At 34.2% G+C, this 24,314-nt stretch overlaps 1 protein-coding gene across 1 annotated transcript; it reads right to left on the reverse strand.

Annotated features, from left to right (window-relative positions):
- Window positions 1–1,366: 1,366 nt before the first annotated feature.
- Window positions 1,367–22,118, reverse strand: LOC306885152 (zinc transporter ZIP4-like). The gene is made up of 12 exons (XM_079441508.1): window positions 21,734–22,118; window positions 18,784–19,095; window positions 16,985–17,189; window positions 15,852–16,006; window positions 13,267–13,438; window positions 9,488–9,660; window positions 6,227–6,391; window positions 6,050–6,145; window positions 4,835–4,889; window positions 4,522–4,674; window positions 2,205–2,392; window positions 1,367–2,016 (listed from the first exon to the last, which is right to left on the reverse strand). The coding sequence occupies exons 1-12, from the start codon at window positions 21,932–21,934 to the stop codon at window positions 1,888–1,890; spliced, it is 2,004 nt and encodes a 667-aa protein (XP_079297634.1). The 5' UTR covers window positions 21,935–22,118; the 3' UTR covers window positions 1,367–1,887.
- Window positions 22,119–24,314: the final 2,196 nt, after the last annotated feature.

Here is a 24,314-nt window from a genome sequence, read left to right on the forward strand (position 1 = left end):
CATACAGAGATCTGACTTTTGATGGCAGGTGCTGGTATCTATAGGTTAATCTGAGCACAGTTTGAGATCTTTTCTTAAACTCTAGAGAGATTAGATGTGAGGTTACTGGGGTCTTTCTCTCAGGACCAACATCTGAGGAGCAGGAGCTGTCTGTTCTTTATTTAATCTAATCGCTGTTTTAGAAAAACATAGTTGACTAATTCTTCATGTTTATGAATTTTACGATTAGCCACTGACTAATAATAGATTGAAACTAGTGAGCCCTATCTGAGATTGAGGTCTGTTTTACATTTAGTCAGTGATCTGAAGGCCTTGTAATCACGGCACTGCCTGTGCTGAGGTTCCATAATTTAGGTCAGAATCTCTGACCTCATGTGACATGGACAGACACAAGGTTTATGATGTACGATAAGGTTTACAGGGTTTGGATGAGGGTGAACTTTGGTCATTCTTACAGAACAGAGGAAAAACAACAGCTGACATGCAAATGTACCTTAAAATGGTAATGGGTATTAAATAAAGAGGGTATAATCAGTTAGTCAATCAATTAATCAATCTACTCATCTATCTGTTTGTCTATCCATCCATCCATCCATCCATCCGTCAATGCAATTGTCTGTCTCTCCATCCACCTGTCTGTCTGTCCATCCATTCATCCATCCATCTCTGTCCATCCATCTATCCATCCATCTGTCTCTGTCCATCCATCCATATATCTGTCAATGCAATTGTCTATCCATCCACCAATCTGTCCATCCATCCATCCATCCATCCCATTTGTCTGTCTATCTATCCACCTGTCTGTCCATACATCCATCCATCCCATTTGTCTGTCTATCTATCCACCTGTCTGTCCATACATCCATCCATCCATCCCATTTGTCTGTCTATCTATCCACCTGTCTGTCCATACATCCATGCATCCATACATCTGTCTCCGTCCATCCATTCACTGTCTGTCTATCCATCCATGCATCCATCCATCCGTCTATTTTTAAATATCTATTATAACAGCAGTTTCCTGCATTGTGCAGATGACACTCATTTGTGAGTCAAGGTTTTTTTAGGCTGTAATTGTTCTGCGGTTCTGCTGAGCATCTTGAGACTGTGAAGTGTGGTAGTAATGCCAGACAAACCTTATGAACCTGGTGTTTAGAGTTTGACCTGAGGACATCATTAGCTCATATACCCCCCCCCCCACACACACACACACACACTCGCACACTCACACACACACTCATAATGCTGAGTAGACTCCTCATGACTTGAATAATGTTTATGAAATCACAGAGATTGTGATTCTATACACTGTGAACATTGTATATGTGATATCTAGAAGTGAATGACTTCTGGGAGACAACTATTTGATTAGATTTAATTAACTTCAATAAAACATTAGAATTACTTAAAGGGACAGTTCAGCCAAAAGCAAAACTTCTTGTGAAAAAGCAGAATTTCATCATTAGCTCATCTCAAGTGTAATAGATCATATATTAATATGATTAAAATATTTTTTGGATCTTTAAAAAATATATAATTTCACAAATACAGTAGAGAAATGTCCTACTTGTATTTACTAATAAAACTACAACCTTTAAAATACAGTACAAAGCCTTACAGCTCAATTGGAGTGAAAAAAATTCTTGTTTCATACAGATGAATGAGAGAGAATGAATCTGGAAAAAGTGCAAAAGTTTTCTTTGTTTTAAGGTGCACAAAGTTGATTTCTAAACCGCAGGCGTTTCCATCCAAGTGTAATTTTAAAAAAGTAAAGGTGTTCCATATGAAAATGCATAGGGCTGCACTGATTGCACATTTCTTATGTTCCAGAAGTTATGCAGACAGATGTACCGGAACAAGGCACAAATAAAAATAAATGCTCCCTATTTAGATCCCTATTTGGTCTTCATACAAGGACAAGAGCAGCAAAATGCCCCAACCACTCAAAAGTCCCAGATTCTGCAGTAGAAATATCAGCCAGGGTCTTTTACTGTCCACGTGAACCAGTGTGGGGAGCTAGATGAGAAAAACAGAGGAAAAAGAGTAATTTAACTTAAGTATAGAGTCAAAACACATAGTGCTGAAAGATTCGACAGCAAACACTGCTGATGAATAAGCTGAGAAATTTGAAAGAGAAAACTGTTCACTGCTTAATACCGCAGTTATGTGAAATAACATTTTAACCTAAACAGACCGTAACGTACCATGTCTACCAGACCAACATACAGAAAGAGGCCGGCGGTGACAGCCGAAATCCACTCCTTAGCAAGCGATTCTGTGGAGACGGACAGCGCGATGTACAGACCGACGAAGGAGGTGAGAGAGCTGCCCACGTTCAGCAGCAGAACCCACTTGACTGACAAACCGCAGTGTAGCAGGACCGCAAAATCACCTGAGACATAAAAATGATTGAAAATATTTGACTAAACACACACACATATGTATATATACACACACATACATGTATATATATATGAATCACAATTGAAATATCTAAAGTTTCAATTATTTCTCAGAAACAGCAATTTTGTTAAATGGAGACTTTTGCTGAAGTTTCCTGACAATAATGCCATTCTGTCGTTTTCTGCCGTTTAGAAAACCTTATAAATCATCATAAAAAGCTTATCTTTTTATAATAATATCCCAGTATTTTTCTTCTGTTTCGCATTGTAATGAAATGTTTTTTTTTGAGGGTCATGTGAGTGATCATGTGATTTAGGTTGGTGCTTTATATAAGGCTTGAGCTATGAATGTGTTTATTATCTGATGAAGAGCTTTTAGGCTCCAAACGTTACCTGTGGTGAGAACATACATATTTTCTATTTTTGGACAGTGTTTCCATATGGCAGCAGAGTATGGCAGTTGCCATACCCTAGCCCAGTCAGGTGTGCCGCGGAAAATTATCTCTATTATATTTCATCATTATTATTTGAAATCAGTGCTATTGGTCTTCCTTAGCGTTTTACAAATGTTTAACCAAGGAAAAGCATGTCAGTAAAACCTCGTAACACCAATGGATCCTCAAACTGCCAGCGAAAGCTCGTAACTTCACCCCGGCTCCAGATTGAAGTGTCACACACAGCCAGATCTCCGCTTGTTCGCAATGCAAGGGTAAATAAATAACTGATGTTTGAATAAGTACAGCGTTTACTTTACTAAAACACTATGTATGTAAAGGCTAATGTTTTTTGTGTGTTTGAAGAGCGGAGAAGTGTCTAAGCATTTGCCGTCTAGTTGTAGCCAATATACTTTTGTACATTTTAAATATCCTGTGTATATAGCACTTCATCATTTATATCATGAGACGCTGGTGTATTAAACAACAAGCAAAACTAAGCACCCATATAGCTACACTAAACATTATAACCTGTAAGTCGATGAAAGCGTAATGCGTTGCACCTAATGCCTCATTCTAATGACAGACGCAATACTCTGTCTTCATCATTCGCTGGCCAAAATCATTGTTGACTCCATTTGATTGATTTTCATAAAATGTTAAGTGCAAGTGTCTGATAAAGCCACAATACCAACTCTGCCGATATTGAAAAAAATTCCTTTCTATCTTTTCCCCCTATATTTCAGTGCGCCGTGGGATTTCAAAAATATATAATTTTCTAATTTATATTTACATTTTAATTTTGAATTTTGGAGTGAAATGTGACTCTTAACAGTTTTTGTGAAGCCTCCTGAGCTATGAAAGAACAATTGCTAATATTTTCCTAATATTTTTATAATTTTAGTGATTTAGTTGTTTTGCCATTTTTGCCTCCTTCTTTAGTTAGTTTTAGTACTTCAACTTAAACTACATTAAAATGAGAAATATTGCATTTGCAACTTATTGAAAAATAGTATTTTATTGCAGGTAATGTTTATTTGATTTCAATCAATGCTTTTTTTATGGTTTTAGTTTTATAATAACCCTGTTTGAATTCAGCATAAATATGGCTGAAAATGAAAACGTCACTAGCGCAGAGATGCATGTAACTTTTCTTTGTAAGAAAGAAGCACAATACAGAATTTTTCAGTCCCTTCGTTCTTTGCTCATGAGGGCAAATTTAGTGCGCAGAAAGCGTGAGGAAATTATAATCTGGAAGGGTGTGGTTATGAACTATTCAGTATCTAATCTGTGTTTATCTGGGACATTCATGACTCACATCAGGAAGCGTGAATGAGACTTTTTATAGAAACCACTGCTCAGGTGTTTTCACAAAGTCCTTCAGCAGTGACTAACAGCTAGTCAGCACTTGTTGAGAGAACTCAGTTTAACACTCAAATGAGTCAACAGACATCATTCACTGAGTTATTTACATATAGATATAGATTTAAGGAAACTAATACTTTCAATCGGGAAGGATGCATTAACTTGAAAAGTGTAATGTTCTTCATACTGCTTATTTCCACTATGAGGCTCTCTATAAGTGCAGTAGACAGCAAGGCAGCTCACTAGTGTTGTAGTTTATGTATGTGTCTGTGTGTGAGTATTTGTCTATATTAATGTTGTACAAGCACAATGATGCTCACCTAACTCATGCGGCAGCTCATGGCAGAGCACAGCCAGAGAAGTGGCCAGACCGGACTGCCACGAGATGGAGAATGCCGCGCCGATCGCCAGACCGTCTGCAAAGTTATGGATGCCGTCTCCAATGGTGATCATATAGGGAAGAAAACGCTGCTCTGAGGGAGGAAAGAAGAAAATTACACCTTTTACTAGTGGCATGATGGGATATTATTAACCTAATTGTCATTTGCACCAAATAGCTCATTTTACTCCCTTAGATGTGTGTCATTGTCTGTGTTAGTCATATATCATTAGCTCAAAGTACTGTATTATCACCTCTTTTGGGGCCAACAGGTGCCAGGAAGGAATTCTCATTATTTTCGCCATGCACCTACAACACCAACAACATTATTACTATTATTATTATTATTATTATTATTTATGATAATAATAATAACAATAATACATTATTAATGAATTAAATATTCATAAACTAATAATATTTACTAATAGACATACTTACAACCAACAAACTCACTAGATAACTACAGATATTCAGGGAATATTTTCCCAGCTAAAAACAACAATTATTATTATTATTTAATTCAATATATATTACTAATAAATAAACAATGCAAGACATCACAAATACAAATGTTCAGAAAATATTCAATCAAATTTATCTGTGAATGCACTCTAAATTTAATACTTAAAAAAACTCACATTATAAGAGCATTTAAGTGTTACATTTTGTTACTAGCTTCAAATGCCTGAACAGGGTTATTACTGTATTTGCAAATGAAATTAAACCAAAGCCAAAAATGAATAAATAAATACATTTCAATACTTATTTCAATACATTGTTAACCGAAATTAATTACGAAAACAGCTTTTCTCAACATTTCTAATTTAACTTGAAATACTAAAAGAGCTAAAACTGAAATAATTAAATTTAAAAAAGACAAAAACACATTAAATGGAACAGAATTAAATTTAGCTCAAGTTAAAATGAAAACAGAATAAAAATAAAACAAAATGACTAAAACTTGAGTTAAACATTTTGAGTTGTGTGACCCTGGATGACAAAACCAGTCATAAGTGTCAATATTTTTTTAAGATGAAAAAATAATCTTTCCATTGATGTATGGTTTGTTAGCATCGGACAATATTTAGCTGAGATACAACTATTTGAAAATCTACGATCTGAGGGAGCAAAAAAATCTAAATATTGAGAAAATTGCCTTTAAAGTTGTCCAAATGAAGTTCTTAGCAATGCACATTACTAAAAAATTATGCTTTGATATATTTCTGGTAGGAAATTTACAAAATATCTTCATGGAACATGATCTTTACTTAATATCCTAATGATTTTTGGCTTAAAAGAAAAATGGATGATTCTGACCCATATTTTTGGCTATTGCTACAAATATACCCCAGCGAGGTACACACACACACACTGCTTCTGAATAGTTTTGGTTTATTCTAAATAAGACTCTTTCTGCTTCTGCTTTCCTCAGCATTTTAAATTGGATTTCTGTGTGATTTTCTCACCAGATCAGCCTGTGAGTTGGAGTGCTTGTTCTGTTTCTCTCGCTGGAACATCTGCAGGACTTTGCCATGATCACAGTGATGAACGTCAGACTCCTCCTGTGAACACAGCATCATGTTAGTGGTTTGGGAGTGGATTTATAACCGACTCAGACCTCTCGAACGACACGAAAGACTCACTTCATCATGATTATGGTGATGTCCTCTGCGAGTAATGATGGAGAAGATGCTTTCCATCAGGTAGAAGAAATAGATGCCCGCAATAAGCACCACCAGTTTGTACACATAGTCCAAGTTTTCCTCGGCATGGTCGTGTCCTGCTTCGTGAACGTGGAGACCTAAGAACTGCACAGAGATGAAATGACATTAACACCGATCGTGCTTTGATTTCCCAGCAGCGCTGTACAGTAATTCCTGTCTGCACTCAATAAGCGAGCTCTGTTTCTCTCAGCAATCCGGTTATTTTCCACTCAGGGCGATGACATGGTGTGACAGGGCTGCAGTTATGTTGACACGGATCTAAACTGATGAGGGAACGTGGGCGATGTCAGCGCTCGGGGGAAATAACGGGTGCCAGGCCTGCCACCGAGACCCATTCTGCCCCGTTAAACCAGACAACTGAGCTCTCGGTGAGTTTTGAGAAGATGCCCAGCCGAAGAGTAATCAGAGGCTAATCTAGAAGGATGATGAGGGTGAGATGAACGCTAAAACTAAAACAACTGCATGCAAAATTCAACATGTCAGCAATATGAAATATAAAATATATTCTCCTTTGCCCTTTTAGAGCTATGCAAAGTTAAAGATTAACCTGCGTTTTGGCAGTGCATCTCACAATTTGGCAAATAAGGAACTGATATCATTGCTTGAAAAAATTAAATAAAGCTTAACTAAAAGTAAAAAAAACACAAAAAAAAACAAACAGACTAATTTGATCTCAGCCAGTTCCCAAGGAAACTTTTCTCATTAGTTTAATTTTATGTACTAAAAAACTGAAATAGAATAGAAAAATATAAAAAAAATCATAGACATTTATAAAATTGTTTACACACACACACACACACACACACACACACTACTAAAACAATAATAGCATCTCAATGATACTAAAATAACACTTATGCATATAAATCCACCACATAAAATATTATAAATGTTTATTATTTATTATAATTAATAATTTTTAGTCTGCATCAGAACACTAAATGATTCTACACAGCAACAGGGATTGAAGATGCAAATGCGTGAACAGAACCAGTTAGGCAGGCAAATAAAGTTGTTTAAATAGTAAAGTTATCAGCCGCCTCCAATCATGCAAATACAGCTTTGGGGAAAGACTAAAAGATTGTCAAGATGCTTCAGTGACAAAAACTTTGGGGTGGGTAAGTTTTTTCATGTTTGGGAAAGAAATCTCGTGCTTATCAAGGCTGCATTTATTTGATCAAAAATACAGCAATATTGAGAAAAAATATTGCAATTTAAAATATCTGTTTTCTACAACCCCGATTCCAGAGAAGTTGGGACGCTTTTTAAAAATGCAATAAAATCAAGAATCTGTAATTTGTTAATTCTCTTTAACTTTTATTTAATTTACAAAAGTACAAAGAAAAAAATAAATCCAAAGTTTTCACTGACCAACATAAATGTGTTTTGTAAATATGACTTTTTTTTTTTACTTTGATGGCTGCAACACACTCCAAAAAAGTTGGGACAGAGGGAAAATAAAAGAGAAAATGTTCACGTTAAACTGTTTTGAAACAGTTCTCAGTAAGCAGGTGAATTGATAATAGGTGAGGGTATCATGGTTGGGTAAAAAAGGAGCATCTCAGACTTTACAAGCAAAGCTGGATCATAGCTCATCACTTTGTGCCAAATTTCATGAGAGAAGTGTTAAACCTGAATGTGAATGTGCTTAACTTTTGAGCCCTCAGATGGCATTGCATAAGAAACCGTCATGCTGCGGTGTTAAATATAGCCACATGGGCTCAGGAGTACTTTGGAAAACCACTGTCATTTAAAACAGTCTGCTGCTGCATCAAGAAATGCAACTTGAATATCTGTTACTCTAGGAGAAAGCTATACATCGATTCTATGTAGCGATCTCGCCGGGTTCTCTGGGCCAGAGCTCATCTCAGATAGTGAAAACACAGTGAAATGGTGTGCTGTACTCAGATGAGTCCACATTTCAGCTTACTTCTGAGAAAAATGATGTTGAGTTCTCAGTCCCAAAGACCAAAGGGACCATCCAGACTTTCACCAGCGGCAGAAGCAAAAGCAAATGTCTGTCATGGTATGCAGGGAAACAGCATGGGTGACTGGCATTATTGACATGGAGGCATATGTTGAGATTGTACAGAGACATATACTGCCATCAAGATGATGTCTTTCATGGGAAGTCCATGGTTATTAGATTAAGACAACGCCAGCTCTCATTCTGCATGTGCTACAACAGCGTGCAGTGATTGTGCTAGACTAGTCTATACCTGCGGTCCAGATCTGACTCCTATTGAAAATGTATGACCAGTCATGAAAAGGAGAATCAGACAACAACAAGCACAGACTGCTGAGAATCTGATGCCTTATTTCAAACGAGATTGGACAAACATTTTGCTTGTAAAACTTGAACAATTAGTATCCTCCATTCCCAAACAATGAAACATTGTAATTAAAAGGAAAGTTGATGTGACAATGTTAAACGTGCCTCTGTCCCAACATTTTTGGTGTGTGTTGCAGCCATTAAAAAAAAAAAATAGTTCATATTTACAAAATACATTTACGTTGGTCAGTGAAAACTTTGGAAATCTTTTCTTTGTACTTTTGTCAATTAAATAAAAGTTACAGAGAATTAACAAAATCACAGATTCTGGATTTTATTGCATTTTACAAAATGTTGCAACTTCTCTGGAATTGGGGTTGTATGTGAATATATTGCAAAATGTAATTTATTTCTGTCTTCAGTGACACATGATCCTTCATAAATCATTCTAATGTGCTGAAGAAACATTTCTGATTATTATCAATGTTGAAAACAGTTGTGCTGCTTCATATTTTTCTGGAAACTGAAACTGATTTTTATTTTTCAGGATTCTTTGATAAACGATACTAATCCTTTGTAACATTATAAATGTCTTTACTATCACTTTTGATCTAATTAAAGCATCCTTGCTGAATAAAAGTATTAATTTCTTTAAAACAAAAAACCTTTCAAAACCTAAAGTTTGCTGGTAAAATGAATACACATTCAAAAGAAAAGGTTGAGTGATTTCTTCCATTCAGAGGCCCATCTCTTCCTTTTTCTTCTGTTTACATGGTTTTAACTTAGTTTTAGGACATTTTCTCAGCTGGTTTATAACAATAGCAGCTGCTTTATAGACAAATCACCATTTTATGAATACAATGAGATGCAGAGAGCGAGCAATGGTCTGAATGCGGGTGTTTGCTCACCACGGGCAGCAGATGCAGCAGAGCGTCGCCCGTCAGCGATCCCACAGCTAGACTGATGCAGAACTGGATGCAGAGCTCGAACACTTGCGTACACGCAGAGAACAGCAGCACCACGATCCCAAACATAGCCATCAGACAGATGATGAGGTTGGCCAGCGTGGCGTATCCATATCCTGCACACAAAGAGCTCATTCAGCGCCGGTACACACACAAGAACACATTCTTCCAGCTGAATGAAGGACATCATTGTGCTGGTTTTATTCTCTTCTCCTCAAGGACTCATTCACACTGAGCTTTATAATGGGTGAGACAAACAGAATCAGGTTTGGTACGAGAAAACGGTTTTGTCTCTTTCTTTGGTGCAAACAGTAAAAATATGCATGTCTTTTAAATTACAGTGTAGATATTTACAATAAATACAATTCATAATCCAAAAAAAGTGACTTTTACAACATTTTAGCAATACAATTAGTATTTTTAACTTTTTATTAAATAATATAAAAATTATATAAAAATATTAGTGGCGTCAAAATTTGCACGTTAACGCATGCGATTGGATTTTCTTTATTAATTTTAATGAGCAAGACTTCTTACATGATCTAGCTGCTGCGAATTTACATAAAGTTAATTTAATTCCAGCTGTTGAAGAAGCATGGTCCTATTTTTCTCAATCTCTAAGTATTATTATTAATAAACATGCTCCTTTAAAAAATGTTGGACTTAAAAATCGTTCTAGCCCACGGATAAACCGGAATCTAGTTACTTTACTACATCAAAAAATATATATTTTGGTGTAAAGCACAGTATTCAAAATCTGAGACCGAATGGATTGCCTTTAGACAACATCGAAATAGATGTACTCAAGCTATTAGAAAAGCAAAATCTGAGTAATATAAAAAGCAATTTTCAAATTGTTCTACGAATTCAATAACTTATTGGAGTATGGTTAAAGAACTAAAAAACATCTGTTACCACAAGGACCTGTTTCACTTAAGAATGAAGATATTCTTGTTACAGATAAGGCAAAAATAGCAGATCTTTTAAATAAATATTTTATTAGAGCAAGTAATTTATTTGAAAATTATGTTCCTAGACAGTATATCAATAAAATGAGGCATATAAGAAACATTCAATCTATTTTACCTTTTAGTTGTTCTTTACAATTAGTTAACAAATCACTGGTCTGGCATGAATTACGTAAACTTATCTCAAAAAAACCTGCTGGTCTAGATGCCTCAGATCCTTTCTTTTTCAAAGTAGGTGCATCAATTATATCTGAACCCGTAACATATATTTTTAATCTATCTATAACTACAGCTGAAGTACCTAAAATTTGGAAAGTAGCCATTGTATCTCCTGTCTATAAGAGTGGTGATAAAATGGATCCAAATTCATAGTCCAATTTCAGTTTTGCCCTGTGTTGGAAAAATTAATCAATAGGCAATTGATAGGGTTCCTTAATACAAATAGCATCTTATCTAAAGTTCAATCTTGTTTTCGTTCTTCATTTAGTTGTAAAAGTTATGAATGATATCTATAATGCATTAGAAACACAACAACTTTGTTCAGCTATATTTATTGACCTTGCTAAAGCTTTCAATACAGTTGATCATTCTATTTTGTTATCCAGATTACCTAGTATTGGTGTGTCTAATTCAACTCTACCCTGGTTTTCTAATTATTTAATAGATCCCAATATGTAAAGATTGACCAACAATTATCCGTACCATTAACTATTAATAAAGGGGTCCCTCAGGGCTCTGTGTTAGCATCAACCCTGTTTTCAATCTACATTAATAATATTTCTCAGGTTATCTGTAGTCAGAAAACCTATATTCACCTATATGAATATAGGTTTGGTGGCGCAGTGGATAAGACACATGCCTTTGGTGTGAGAGACCCGGGTTCGAATCCACTGTGAGACTCCAATGTGTCCCTGAGCAAGACACTCAACCCCTAGTTGCTCCAGAGGCGTGCGACTTCTGACATATATAGCAATTGTAAGTCGCTTTGGATAAAAGCGTCAGCTAAATGAATAAATGTAAATGTATATGCAGATGATATTGTTCTTTATGTTGTGGGATCATCATATGATGAAGTTTTAAAACAAGCACAGGATAGTTTTAATAAAATTCAAGAGGCTTTTAATGACTTGAATCTAGTTTTAAATAGCACAAAAACAAAAGTAATGTGGTTTGGGAAAAAAACAACAAAATAATAAAGACATTATAACTCCGGATGGTGCAATAATTGAGGTAGAATCTTCATATAAATATCTTGGCATCTGGCTTGATAGTTCCTTGACATTTACTACCCACATAACTAATCTCCAGAAGAAAGTTAAATATAGTTTCGAAATAGATCTGTGTTTACCACGTCAGCCAAGAAACATCTTGTTGAAACTACTATTTTGCCCTTGTTCGATTATGGTGTGCGTGCATGCAATGTGTTATATCTGCGTCACATTTAAGAACATGTCTCTGAAATGGTTTTAAAAACTGTTCTGAGGCACCCCAGCACTGTCTCCCTCATCTAAAACACCCGGTTCATCTCGGCCGCTCAGAGAGATTTGTGAGAAAATAAGATACGAGTCAGATCCGTGTCACGTTCAGCAGCAGCAGCTTTTAAAGCAACAACAGGCGCATAAGCTAATAACCAGCTGCTGTGATGTCTATTAATCCAACAACAAAAGAAAAAAGAGGCAATCAATAACTTTTATAGCTTTAAGGGGTTCACCTATATTTCATTTAGAATTTAGTGTTTGGTAACTATTCATTTTCTGTATATTTCTGCTGAAGGGCACAAGTAGCTAAACATGTCATTTATTATAATGGGTTCATGTGAAGATTGTTTTAAGTTCACTTAAATTAGAAGTTAAGTCTAATAAATGTTAAAATTGATAGCTCTCATTTATACTGTAATGCTGAATGGCTACAGTCAATGGTTAAATATTAAGGGGAAAAACAATTTTATAGAGACATCAGTAGTATTGATATCAGTGATGCTGGCCTTCAATCATAAAAAAAGATGCCATTAAAGAAATATTAAAAATATACTGTCTTTATGTTGTTTGTACATTTGAAGATTGAATGTGAGATTATTGCAATATAAAAATACATTTAAAAACAATGTTAGGTGGGATTAATCACGATTAATTTTTAGAAAAATGTGCGATTAATTAGTAAATTTTTTAATCGATTGACAGCACTAAAAAATATATATATACATTTTTTATAAAATTAGAAATTATTACAGCAAAAATAATTCAAAATATTAATAATGATAGTATAATATAATAACTATAATAGTATTGCACATAAAACTGATGCACTTACAATTTTATAACATATGAATAATTATTATCAATAATATTTGTATTATTAACATTATTTTATATTTTCTGTATTTTATAACACCTATGTTATGATATTTAAATATTAAACAAAACAATGTCATACTGTAAAAAAATATTTCAAATAGATCTGATGGTCTTTAAGCAGAAGATAATGTTTTCTTTTGATTTTTTGGGTGAGATATGATATACCCAGATATTTTTCATGAGATTCAGCCAATCATGTTTATTAGCCATGTTTCATGGAAAAGCCAGTTATATTCATTATGCAAGCTTTTTTTTTATATTTATTTAAGGGACAAAGTTAACACTGAATCAGTTATATATTATATCATATAATCATATAATGATATGAAACAATGATCTTATTTATTATATCCTCATATATCAGTGAAAGTGATTTACAGCATATGAACAGGTGACTCACTCTCGGCAGTGCTGAGTGAATCTGGGGTGACGGGAGCGGGACTGATCTCAGAACAGCCTCCGCTGAGGATCTGCTGAATCAGAGCAGGGCTGATCTGTGTGAACTGATCTCTGGTCATCGATGAAGAGTTCAGCTGGTGAATCCTCAACAGGTCTTCAGCGCTGAAACAGGCCTGCGAGTGCAACAGAATCCACACTGAGACATGCAAATGTACGAATGCAAAAAATATATTTCCGCATGAATATTTCATTTCACACCACAGCGGCGCCGCTGCTCTGATAATCACGCGTGAAACACTCGTATTTACTGTTTGCTGAATTATTAATTCCACGCATGTCAGACGACAGGTCTTATTTAGATGGTGTGTGAGCTTAGAGAAACTGGAAATATTCATCATGATTAAAAACGAGCTGGACGTTCGTCAGCACATGTACTCTTAATTTGGCTGTGATTATGACTGAAGACAGATGAAATGTTTATGTCACAACATCCATCAAGAGAAATAAACATGAGCAGCCGCCGCTGACACTTCATGTTACAGGCCTAGTAATCATTTCTCACGCAGCCACATGATTGCTCTCTTCGTCAAGTGCCACGGCCAAATGATTGGATTTCTGTGGATTTCCCATGATGCCCCATAAAACTAAAGAATGTACAGGGAAAGAGATGTTTCTATGCTGATGTAAGGTTTAGTGGAGCACAGAATCTGGAATTGAAATTTGAATGACAGAAAGTGAATTACAATTCAAGGAAATTCAACACAGGTAATGCATTCTGGGAAATAAAGTTTTAGAAAACCCCACTGCATGAAATCAAAGTTAATTTATGACTCTTTTTATGATGAACAATGGTGTGAGATTAATGTTTAAATGAATTACCACGACCTGGGAGCTGATGAAAAGTTAATAATTTAAATTGCAAAAACTAATGATAAAATAATTCTGAAAAAAAGATTTAATAAATAAATAATTGTCTGTGATAATAATAATAAATAATTAACTTGCATTCCACTACTACAACTAATCAATATTTTTAATATTAATAACAAATTAATAATATTTTTCTGTATTTTTAAATGTGCTGTATTTTGAAGGAGACCCCAAATTCGGGTTTGTGAGTTAATGAAAAGGTGATCAATTTAACTGCAAAAAATAATATACAAATAAAATAATAATTTTGAAAAAGGCAATTAAAACTTACAAAAAATATTTAAATTATAAATATTGTATGTCTTTACCTGCATTTCAATAATATACATTTATTAATAATATTATTATTAATATTAAATAATATTATAGGGGGTGGTGATGGCGCAGTGGATAAGACACATGCCTTTGGTGTGAGAGACCCGGGTTCGAATCCACTGTGAGACACCAATGTGTCCCTGAGCAAGACACTTAACCCCTAGTTGCTCCAGAGGCGTGTGACCTCTGACATATATAGCAATTGTAAGTCGCTTTGGATAAAAGCGTCAGCTAAATGAATAAATGTAAATGTATATTGCAGTATAACAGTTTTTAGCTTTTTTAATTATTGAATGATTGATTACTGCGGGATTTCTTACTTCCTACACTGGAGTTGATGAAAAGTTAATTAATTTTACTTCATAAAAGTAAAAAAATAAAACACTCTAATATATATATATATATATATATATATATATATATATATATATGGTTTACCTGCATGTCATGTGACCATTGACTGACATTAGAGAACTCTGAACATGTGTGTCACGGGACACTTAGAGAGTGTCTGGGTCCAAATGCAGGTAAGGTTCTCTTAATAACGAAACAAAAAGGCCAACAAGGCAAAACAAAACAGATTAGGAATGGGATACATTAACAGCAACACAGTGCATGTATCCCCAGAGTTTCCACAGTGACAACGACTAGTACAATAAATTACAATTAATTAACCCAGACAGAGCAGCGGGAGTGTGGTGTATAAATAGTCCATGACAATGGGGAACAGCTGGGAGTGTAATTTGTGACAGGTGTGTGTGATATGCGGCAGGTGTGTGGAGTTAGGGGAATGAGTCCGGGAGGACGGGAGATGGTGACCTCTAGTGGAGAAAGGAAGAACCGCAGCCCGGACTCGTGACAATGTGAATGTGTTGTTCAATTATTAATGATTATAAATTAAGTGATTAAATTAGTGCTGTCAAATGATTAATAAATTTTGTTTACATAATATATGTGTGTATACTGTGTATATTTATTATGTATATATAAATACAAATGTGTATATTTAAGAAAAATATCTTATTTTTATATATTATATATATATTTAGATATGATATAAAATATAATATGGATATATAAACGCATAAACGTAAATATTTTCAAAATATATAGTGTATGTGTGTGTATTTATAGATACATAAATATACACAGTACAGATACATATATTATGTAAACAAAAACTTTTATTTTGGATGCAATTAATCACGATTAATCATTTGACAGCACTAGATTAAATATATTAACTTAAATTCTCAAGGGGACTTCAAGAAAATATTTTAGGTTAAAGTAGTTAGGCTGAAAAATAAAATAAAAAGTAATAATTCAGAATGGCAGGATTACCATGTCCCAGCTGCTGTTGGTACGATGAGCATCTACATGACTGTGACTGCTTCTGCTGTGCTGGTTTTTAGCATCATGGCCATGGTCCTCATGGTCGTGGTCATGGTCATGTTCCCCTCCACCCAAGTTTAAAGCCTTCAGAAGCCCTTCAAAATCTGAGAATAATAATATTATAAAACAAAAAACATGATCACAACGTTTCAGGATTAAAGCAAATATTATACAGGTGCAGAACATTAATGACATGAGAAACCAAATTTCCCTTGATGTTTCATAACTTCAAATGTTCTCATCATCAATAAAAAAGCATTTACAAAATAACCCTTAGAAAACGGCTTGTTTGGATCTGAGCTGTCAGGTGACGTCACCCGGGCGCAGTCGTTTGCATATGACCACCTCCAGAGAAACGACGAATAGTCATCGTCTCACCATAGGCCCCGCCCACTGGCTTTAATGGCTTGATCACGCTGAATGTTGCGTTGAGTCAAAATTATATAGAAATGACAATCACTGCTGCTATCTTGTCTACACTAGATACAGTATACAGATGTGCGTTCGCTTTCTGACAGTAGTCCACTGCAAAGAAAATAAAAATAATTACTTTATTCAATAATTTCTCTCATCTGCATTACCGTATTATTTTCTTTGTGTACAAAAAGTAAAGTTCATATTGAACCACTGATGGCAGATGGACTATTTTGACAATGTCTTTCATACTTTTCTGGGTCTTGACAGTGTTAAGTGTTTGGCAGTCAATGGGACAGTCACAAGCCTCCCGGTTTTAATCCAAAATATCTTAAATTGTGTTTCGAAGACGAACAAAGCTTTACGGGTTTGGAGCTACATGGAGGTAAGTGATTAATGACAAAAAATTCATTTTGGAGTGGAGAAACCCTTCAACTAATATTAAAAAGAAAACTGAAAATATAAAAAATAAAAACTACTTTGAAATATATATATAAAACGATAATAGTATAATACTTTTTCAGCTAATATTTATATTTGACTTTTTTTAACAAAAATATTTTTAATAGTTTTAGTTTTTGTAAATGATAACAACACCGAACCTGGGGAAATGTTATGGATATATGTTGCTCAAAACATGTATTCTGTTGTAGGATTATCAGACATACCATGAAGCATGAGATTATTAGAGCTAAAATGGTTGAAGATGTAATCCAGGAAGTAATGCTGCTCAGGAAGGCCATGTGCTTTCATGCAGTCTCCACGCAGAGCGTGATAGAGGATGTTTCCCATCACGGAGTCCAGCTCTGTGTGCGTGTGATCGCCGTGCTGGTGGGTGCTCTCTTCCAGGATGTCCTTCATAGTGAGACAGGGCTAAAAAAACAGATGTGGCCGTCAGCGTCAAACGTCTATCATGTGTCAGTGTGCATTGCATCTTGAGAGGCTTGCTGTCATTCTCAAAGGCAAAAGTCAAGTAGCAATTAGCCTTTACATGATTTTACTTTACAAATAACTGTGAACATTCACTAAACAACATAGAAATAACTAACTCTCCTGCTGAGTTCAAAAACTGGGTACAATAATTTTTTTTGTTTGGGGTCAAATTGATCCATAAATTTGTCCCCCAAAATGTTTTTATAAAGAGATTTTTTATAAAAACAGAAAATCTCTATTGTAGCTTGTCAGAGACTAAAAATATAAAATATGTGTCCCTACTTTTATTGTTATTTCTATAGTGTTGTATAGTTAGGGGTTAATTTGAGTTTCAATGCATTCTTTCTTGTTTTAGTATTTGACAAGCTACAATATAAGTTTTCTGTTTTTTAGAGTCTTCAGTGTTGGTATCATTAACTAATACTACAAAAGTAATAAAAATATCATTTTCATTATTTGAAAAAAGAAAATAAATGAAAAGAAAAAGAAAAAAGAAAATATATTTAAAAAAACTGTTCGTTTTCAATAAATGCAACATTGCTCATTTTCTTTTACATGAAGTTGGGATGATAAAATTAATATCTATATGGATCTATTAAAAAAAAACTAATGAAAATTATCTAAACACAAACTTACTAAAACGTTAAAATATTTTTATGTTCAAAATGAGCTGCACAGACACATTTTTGTCTCAATTTTGATTAAAATTTCTTTGAAGCTTAAATTGAATTAATTCTCATGTATTTCTTATTTTAGTATTTGACAAGCTACAATAAAGCTTTCTGTTTTTTAGTGTCTTCAGTGTTTTTCAAAGCATTGTTATCATTAACTAATACCAAAAAGTAATAAAAAAATAAAATTTCCATTGCTTGAAATAAAAAAAATAAAATATGATCTCAGTTTTGAGTAAAGTCTTAAATTTGATACATTATACATTTCATATTTTAGTCTCTGACAAGTGACAAAGCTTTTCTGTTTTTTTATTTTTCTGTTTTGATATCATTAACTAATACTAAAACAATACACAAAAACAATTTATTACTTGAAACAAAACAAGACAAAAAATAAAGAAAATATATATATAAAAAACAAGTTGCCAATAAAGGCATAATTTCTAATTTACTTTAAGCTGAAGTAAACTGAAATAAAAAGTAATACAATCTATATATATATATATAAAAACAAAACAAAAAAAACCCCACAACATATTACTAAAACTTTAACATATTTTGACTGTGAAACTCAACTAAAACTTCAGAATTTTCCTTGGATCTCAGTTTTGAGTAAAGCTCTAAATTTCATAAGTTCTCATCTATTTCATATTTTTAGTGTTTTTCAAAATGTTGAAACACTGCATGCACATTCATGACCCTAAATGAGAAATAAGTCACCAAATTTCAAGATGAAATAAATAGTTTAACCAATATTTCAATCAGCTTGAAAATCAGGTGTAGGTCAAATTAACCCCAACACAATGGGAGGGGATAAGAAAATAAAAATGTATCTTCAGGTCTAATAAGTAAGTTGTGCTGACCTCATGTGTGTCAGGCTGATAGTATTTCTCCAGATCGTGAAACATCTTCTCCAAACCCTCATTTTCAGTGATGTCTCCATGAGGAGGATGATCGGTGGTGTTGTTATGGTCATGGTGGTGGCCGTAGATCATTTCAATGAAGTTATCGGTCTCTACATCCCAGCGGCCCCCCTGTACAGCCCTGCAGGTCTCCAGCGGAGCACTGAGGAACAAACAGCACGCAGGAGCCACGGTGAAGAAATCCTCCATCTGAAGCCCCTGTGAGCTGCTGTAGTTACTCAACAGCTGCGAGAGATGATCCACTGAAAGACACTATATACAGAAGAGAGAAAGACAGAGTGCTCAGTGATGAAATGAAGGAAGTTATTAAATGAGAGACTATAGAAATGTTGTATTTTAATGCAACTCTTTTGTATTAAAGTCTTCAGGCAAAGCCATTGTTTTTTCCTCCATTGGCCAGTTTTGGACTATTTTACTTGTATAACATGTCTTCTTTCAGACTTGCTGGAAAAAAAAAAAAACATTAAAAATAGAAATTTAAGTGTTTATTATATTACATTTTATACATTTGTATAGGTTTCAATTACAATGCATATTTTTAAAAGCTATAAGACTTGTTTTTTCTCTTGCACTGAGCCAGACATCTCCACTTCAGCAACACTTAAACTGTAACAAAAGATTTTTGAAAGTTTTAAATGAAAGATTGTTGGATTGTAAATTTCAGTCTTTCTACTTCAAAATTTTGTGTTTAATTCAATGTGTAAATTGCTATTCCTTTGCATTAATTTCAAAATTTACCAGCAATTTCTGACTGACAAGTGTACAAATTTACTATTGTTTCTAGGTTTATAGTTTCATTCCTATGCATATTCTGAAAGTTTTTACAGATGAGTTTGTTTGTATATCATTTGCCTGATATATATATATATATATATATATATATATATTTTTTTTTTAACGGTCACATTTTACATATTTCTAAAAAATATGGTCAAAATGTATATAGGAATGAAAAAATTCTCCTCTTTTTTTTCTGGTTGTTGACACTATTTTCTGATTTATTGAGTGAAGACAGAAATCCAAAATCCCCTGTTTATGCAAATTAAATCTTGTAATAAAAAAACTGTTGTTCTAATATTAATCTACTAGTGCTTATATATATTAATGACAATATATGACCTTATTCACCTGTAGTGTCTTGCCTTAAACAACACAGAGATTTATTTGAGATGAAGATTTATTTTGAAGATGATCTTATAAGTCATAATTGAATACTTGAAAATAATATTCCATTTAGCCTTTTTGTGGAAATTTGTCGCTGCTACCAAACCTAAAAAATGTACACTTATATAAAAGAGTTAATATTTATCATGCAACATGCATGCAATCAAAACATGCAACATAATGACAAACAATATAGTTAAAATACTGTTTAAAATTTTTTTTCAAAACACTTTTATGGATGAATATGAAACTCCAGTCTACATAAAATAATGTTCAAACTAAGTAATACAAAGTTCAATGTACCAATGCAGCCATCCAAAACTTGACCAGTTCCTGCCAAAACCTTATATCTGTGGTGAAAAACATGCAGGCCTATTTGCTCACCGATTAAATAAACAACCTTATGTATCTCTCTCTCTCTCTATATATATATATTATTATTATTTTTTAGCAAAACTCATTCATTTCCAGAAAACCACGAGTTTATTGTTAATAATTTCTATAATTTCTAATGATTTTAATAATAATAATAATATTATATATACATATATATATATATGATGTTGATAATATAATATATAATTAATATTTCATATATATATATATATATATTAATAAGATATAGTATATATATAGTATATTATATTAGATAATATATTATATATAATATATATTAATTAGATAATATATTTCATAACACAGGTCTACATTATAGTGCAGAAAGAGTGTCACGTGTTTTGTGAATACAATAAAACCTAAATGGAATATATTGACTGTTTTTCATCTGTTTTTAACATAACTAATTTTACTAAACTCAGATGAAGGTGAGCGAAACCAGTTTTTTCATAACTGTTAAGGTGAAGTAAAGATTTATGCATTTTTTGTTCTTGTTGTTATATGAATAGTTTTGCATTATATAACTGTTTACCATTTTAAGATATTAAATGACCAAACAAGGAATGTTTAGAGCTTTGGCTAACAATCTGGCCTGGTCCGCTGAAAGTTACGAACACCTTCTTTTATTAACATTACTTTTTTTTTTTTTCAATCTTCTTCTTTTTTTAAATGTCTACTTGTTTTAGAACATTCAGAGAACATTTAAAAGTAGCGTTCCATAATGTTTGTAAAATGATGAAATGGAATGTTCCCTTAACGCTTGTATAACCAACAAAAAACGTTTTTGCAACATTTAAATTATTATTATTATTTTTTAAACGGATGAAAACAGCTTTTCCAGAGTTAGCGAAAGATTCTTAGGACATAGGCCTAGTTCTGTTAGCTGGGAACTTTCTCATCAAATTTAAATACAGATAGATGCCACAGGTCCGCATTGTGACAACATGCCCCAAAAGAGTGCTAAACGAACTCAAGTGATTTATACTGGAAAAAGTCATTAGTCACAGCTCGGGACTACTTGAAATGAAGGTCAAACTGAGATTAAAGGTGATTAAAATTGCGCAAAGCTTAAAAGACTTCGTGACCGGTTACAACACACGTTCAATCTGTTCATGAGCTGCATCAAACGGCAGTGATTCTTTATGTCTCTTCTTAGGTACGATTTATTCCCTCCTAACTGTTAGTAACTTGCATTGTAGCCTATATAAGAGACTACAGTCGCATATCCTTAAGCTTTAGCCCATAAAACAGTGAGATTGGTTCCCTCAGCTGTAGCGCACGAGCCTTCGCTGGACCTCGACCTCTCCAAAAGTCCGCAAATATATCCTACCTTTCCACACGACACACCGGAGCACTGCACACGGTTCTCCAGCCGTTCAAACATCGAGAGAAGCGCATCTTCTGTGAGAAACTCTTCACCTGGAGCCACCAAATCCACGACTTTGGCGTAAATGTCCTTTTTATCGCCACGCGCGCTGGTAAACACGCCGAGGCAGGCGAAACACAAAACCAGAACACTTCTAGCCTCCATAACCGGTGTTTTATCCCGTTTTTCAGTATTCAGAGGGGTTGTCAGGTGAGATAGGTCCGATAGACTGCATGTAGACACCAGCTTTAAAGAGCCTCAGACGGGTGATACCTGTTCAGGTAGAAGCTCTTCTTGCCCTCTGATTGGTCACTTCTCCACCTGCACTCAAATACGTCTCATAAAGGAGGGAAGCCTCTTCCGCTCACCTGCACCTAAGGGTTCGGACAGGGGCTGCCCGGTCTGGAAATCACATTTCAGGACTTTTCAACACTTGCCCTCTACAAATAATGCCAAACATGTGATATTTAATGCACAAAAAAAAAAAAAAAAAAACAAAGAAAAAGAAAAAGAAAAAAAAAAAGAGCTGCAGACTATTGAAATGCTGCACACCAATACATCTCCTCTCGGAATGGGCCTAATTTCAGGTCTGAGTGAAGTGTTCACTGAATGGAGGAACTCAAACAGACACTATTCAGACACAATCCAACTACTGATATTAAATATTTTGGCTTTCAGAAAAAAATGCATAGCCTACATATAAGGCTGGATGGGTTTTCTAACACAGAGCTGTTTATCCTGTTTGTACATCAAGATAAAAGTCAAGACTGAAAAAATACCCCCCCCCCCCCCCCCCCCCCCCCCCCCCCCGTCTCCCAATGTGGGGTTACTATATTTGTTGTGGTAATTTTACTCATTACAGATTCCTGATGTGACAACTTGCCCCAGACGGTGACAATATGCCCGACCATAGATGAATTGTACGGTATGCACTTTTTTGGGCAACTATTCTGATAATATCCAGAAAATCTTTAAAGTATTTAAGGTTTGTTTCTACACAGAAATTAACTTGAAAATCTGTCTGGATAAGCAGCATTTAAAGTCATAAAAAGCTGATAAATACAAACCTGTGACCTCACATTCTATCTTAATGCAACAAGTTATGTTTCTTGGCAACGGTAAACAAACACAATTATGATGAACTGTATTACTGAGCAAAATAATTATTCTGATTATTGTTATTACATTGTTATTGCATCGGTTTTATAAAAAACAAGAACATACTGTGGTTTTAAGAAGGTTTATAATATTACAATAGAAATATAATAGATTTAACTGCACTTACACTATTAAATGAGAACAAAATTTGAATTGAATTCTAAATTTGTAACAACACTGTCATTGAACTGAATTGAATCAACATTAAACTGAATTGAGTTGAATTTTAAACCTGCAGGGCTGATTTACAGCTGAATTTTTTATATGATAAATTTGACAATTTTAGCTGTGAAGCTGCTTTGAAACAATCTGTATTGTATAAAGCGCTGTAGAAATAAATGTGACTTTGCTTAAACATGGTAAAGTCACTGTAATGTACAGACCCTCGTGTTTTATTGCATTCAATTTTATTGCATTATTTGTTGCAATTTTCCGTAGTAGCTTTCAGTACAAAAAAAGTACAAAAAGGCCAATACCTTTTTAAAAGTATATCTTTGTACACTATTTGCCCCTAAAGGTGCATATTGGTACCTTAAAGGTACATAATTACCTAAAGTGTACCTTTTAAAAGGAAACTACCCCAGCCACAGCTTTTGTACCTTTTTTTCTGAGCGTGTAAAAATGAGAACTGAATTCAACCTGCGTAATTAAACATGCAACATAATGACAAACAATATAGTTAAAATACTGTTTAAAGCATTTTGCTTTACATATAAATATTTTAACAGTACAATGAGGATACAGTATACATGATTATTGCCCAATATGCCGTACACAAGATGCACACAAGTTATCCATAGCGAAATGTCTGTTTCTTTTGTGAAGTTTCCATTTTATTCAGATCTGGTGTCAGATCCACTTCCCCAAAAAACAGATCTTAGCCTTCATGGGAATAACCGTGACAATCTCAGATCTAAAAGACTGTCTCAATCAGAGCAGCTTTCAGAGTTTGAGGTGTTAGGACGAGTGAGGATGAGGCCTGTTTATGCTGCAAACACAGAGGGTTTGAAGATCTGAGCGGGGCGAATTTGTCGACAGGAAGTGAAAAGTCAACAACCAATCAAAAGGGATGTTGTTTGCACATCACTGAATGGAATGAGGTCAGTTAGGCAGCTGAGAGCTTTATGACATTTACCTCATAAAGATGAGGAAGAGGAGGATGAGCTGAGCTTTGATCTCAACAAAGTGAGTGAGTCTTCATGCTGGATCTTGCTCTTTGACGAGACTTAATGGAGTTATTTTAGTATCATCAGCTTTGTCTCGGTTTCTAAGATCGGAGAATTCTTCTAAAATGCTCTAAAAAGCTGAAATATATCAGCGTATCACTGTAAAAAAATTGTTTTTTTTTTACTGGAATTCATTTTTCAAGAAAATACTGAAACCTACT

This window comes from Barbus barbus (genome assembly GCF_936440315.1).
Source record: "Barbus barbus genome assembly, chromosome: 19".
NCBI lineage: Eukaryota > Metazoa > Chordata > Actinopteri > Cypriniformes > Cyprinidae > Barbus > Barbus barbus.

Coding starts and splice junctions, on each gene's coding strand:
- LOC306885152 (XM_079441508.1), bottom strand. CDS start 21,934: ATGGAGGCTAGAAGTGTTCTGGTTTTGTGTTTCGCCTGCCTCGGCGTG. Junction 6,146..6,226: donor ATCACCATAATCATGATGAA/GTGAGTCTTTCG, acceptor CTGTGTTCACAG/GAGGAGTCTGACGTTCATCA. Junction 4,890..6,049: donor CCAACTCACAGGCTGATCTG/GTGAGAAAATCA, acceptor TTGGTGTTGTAG/GTGCATGGCGAAAATAATGA.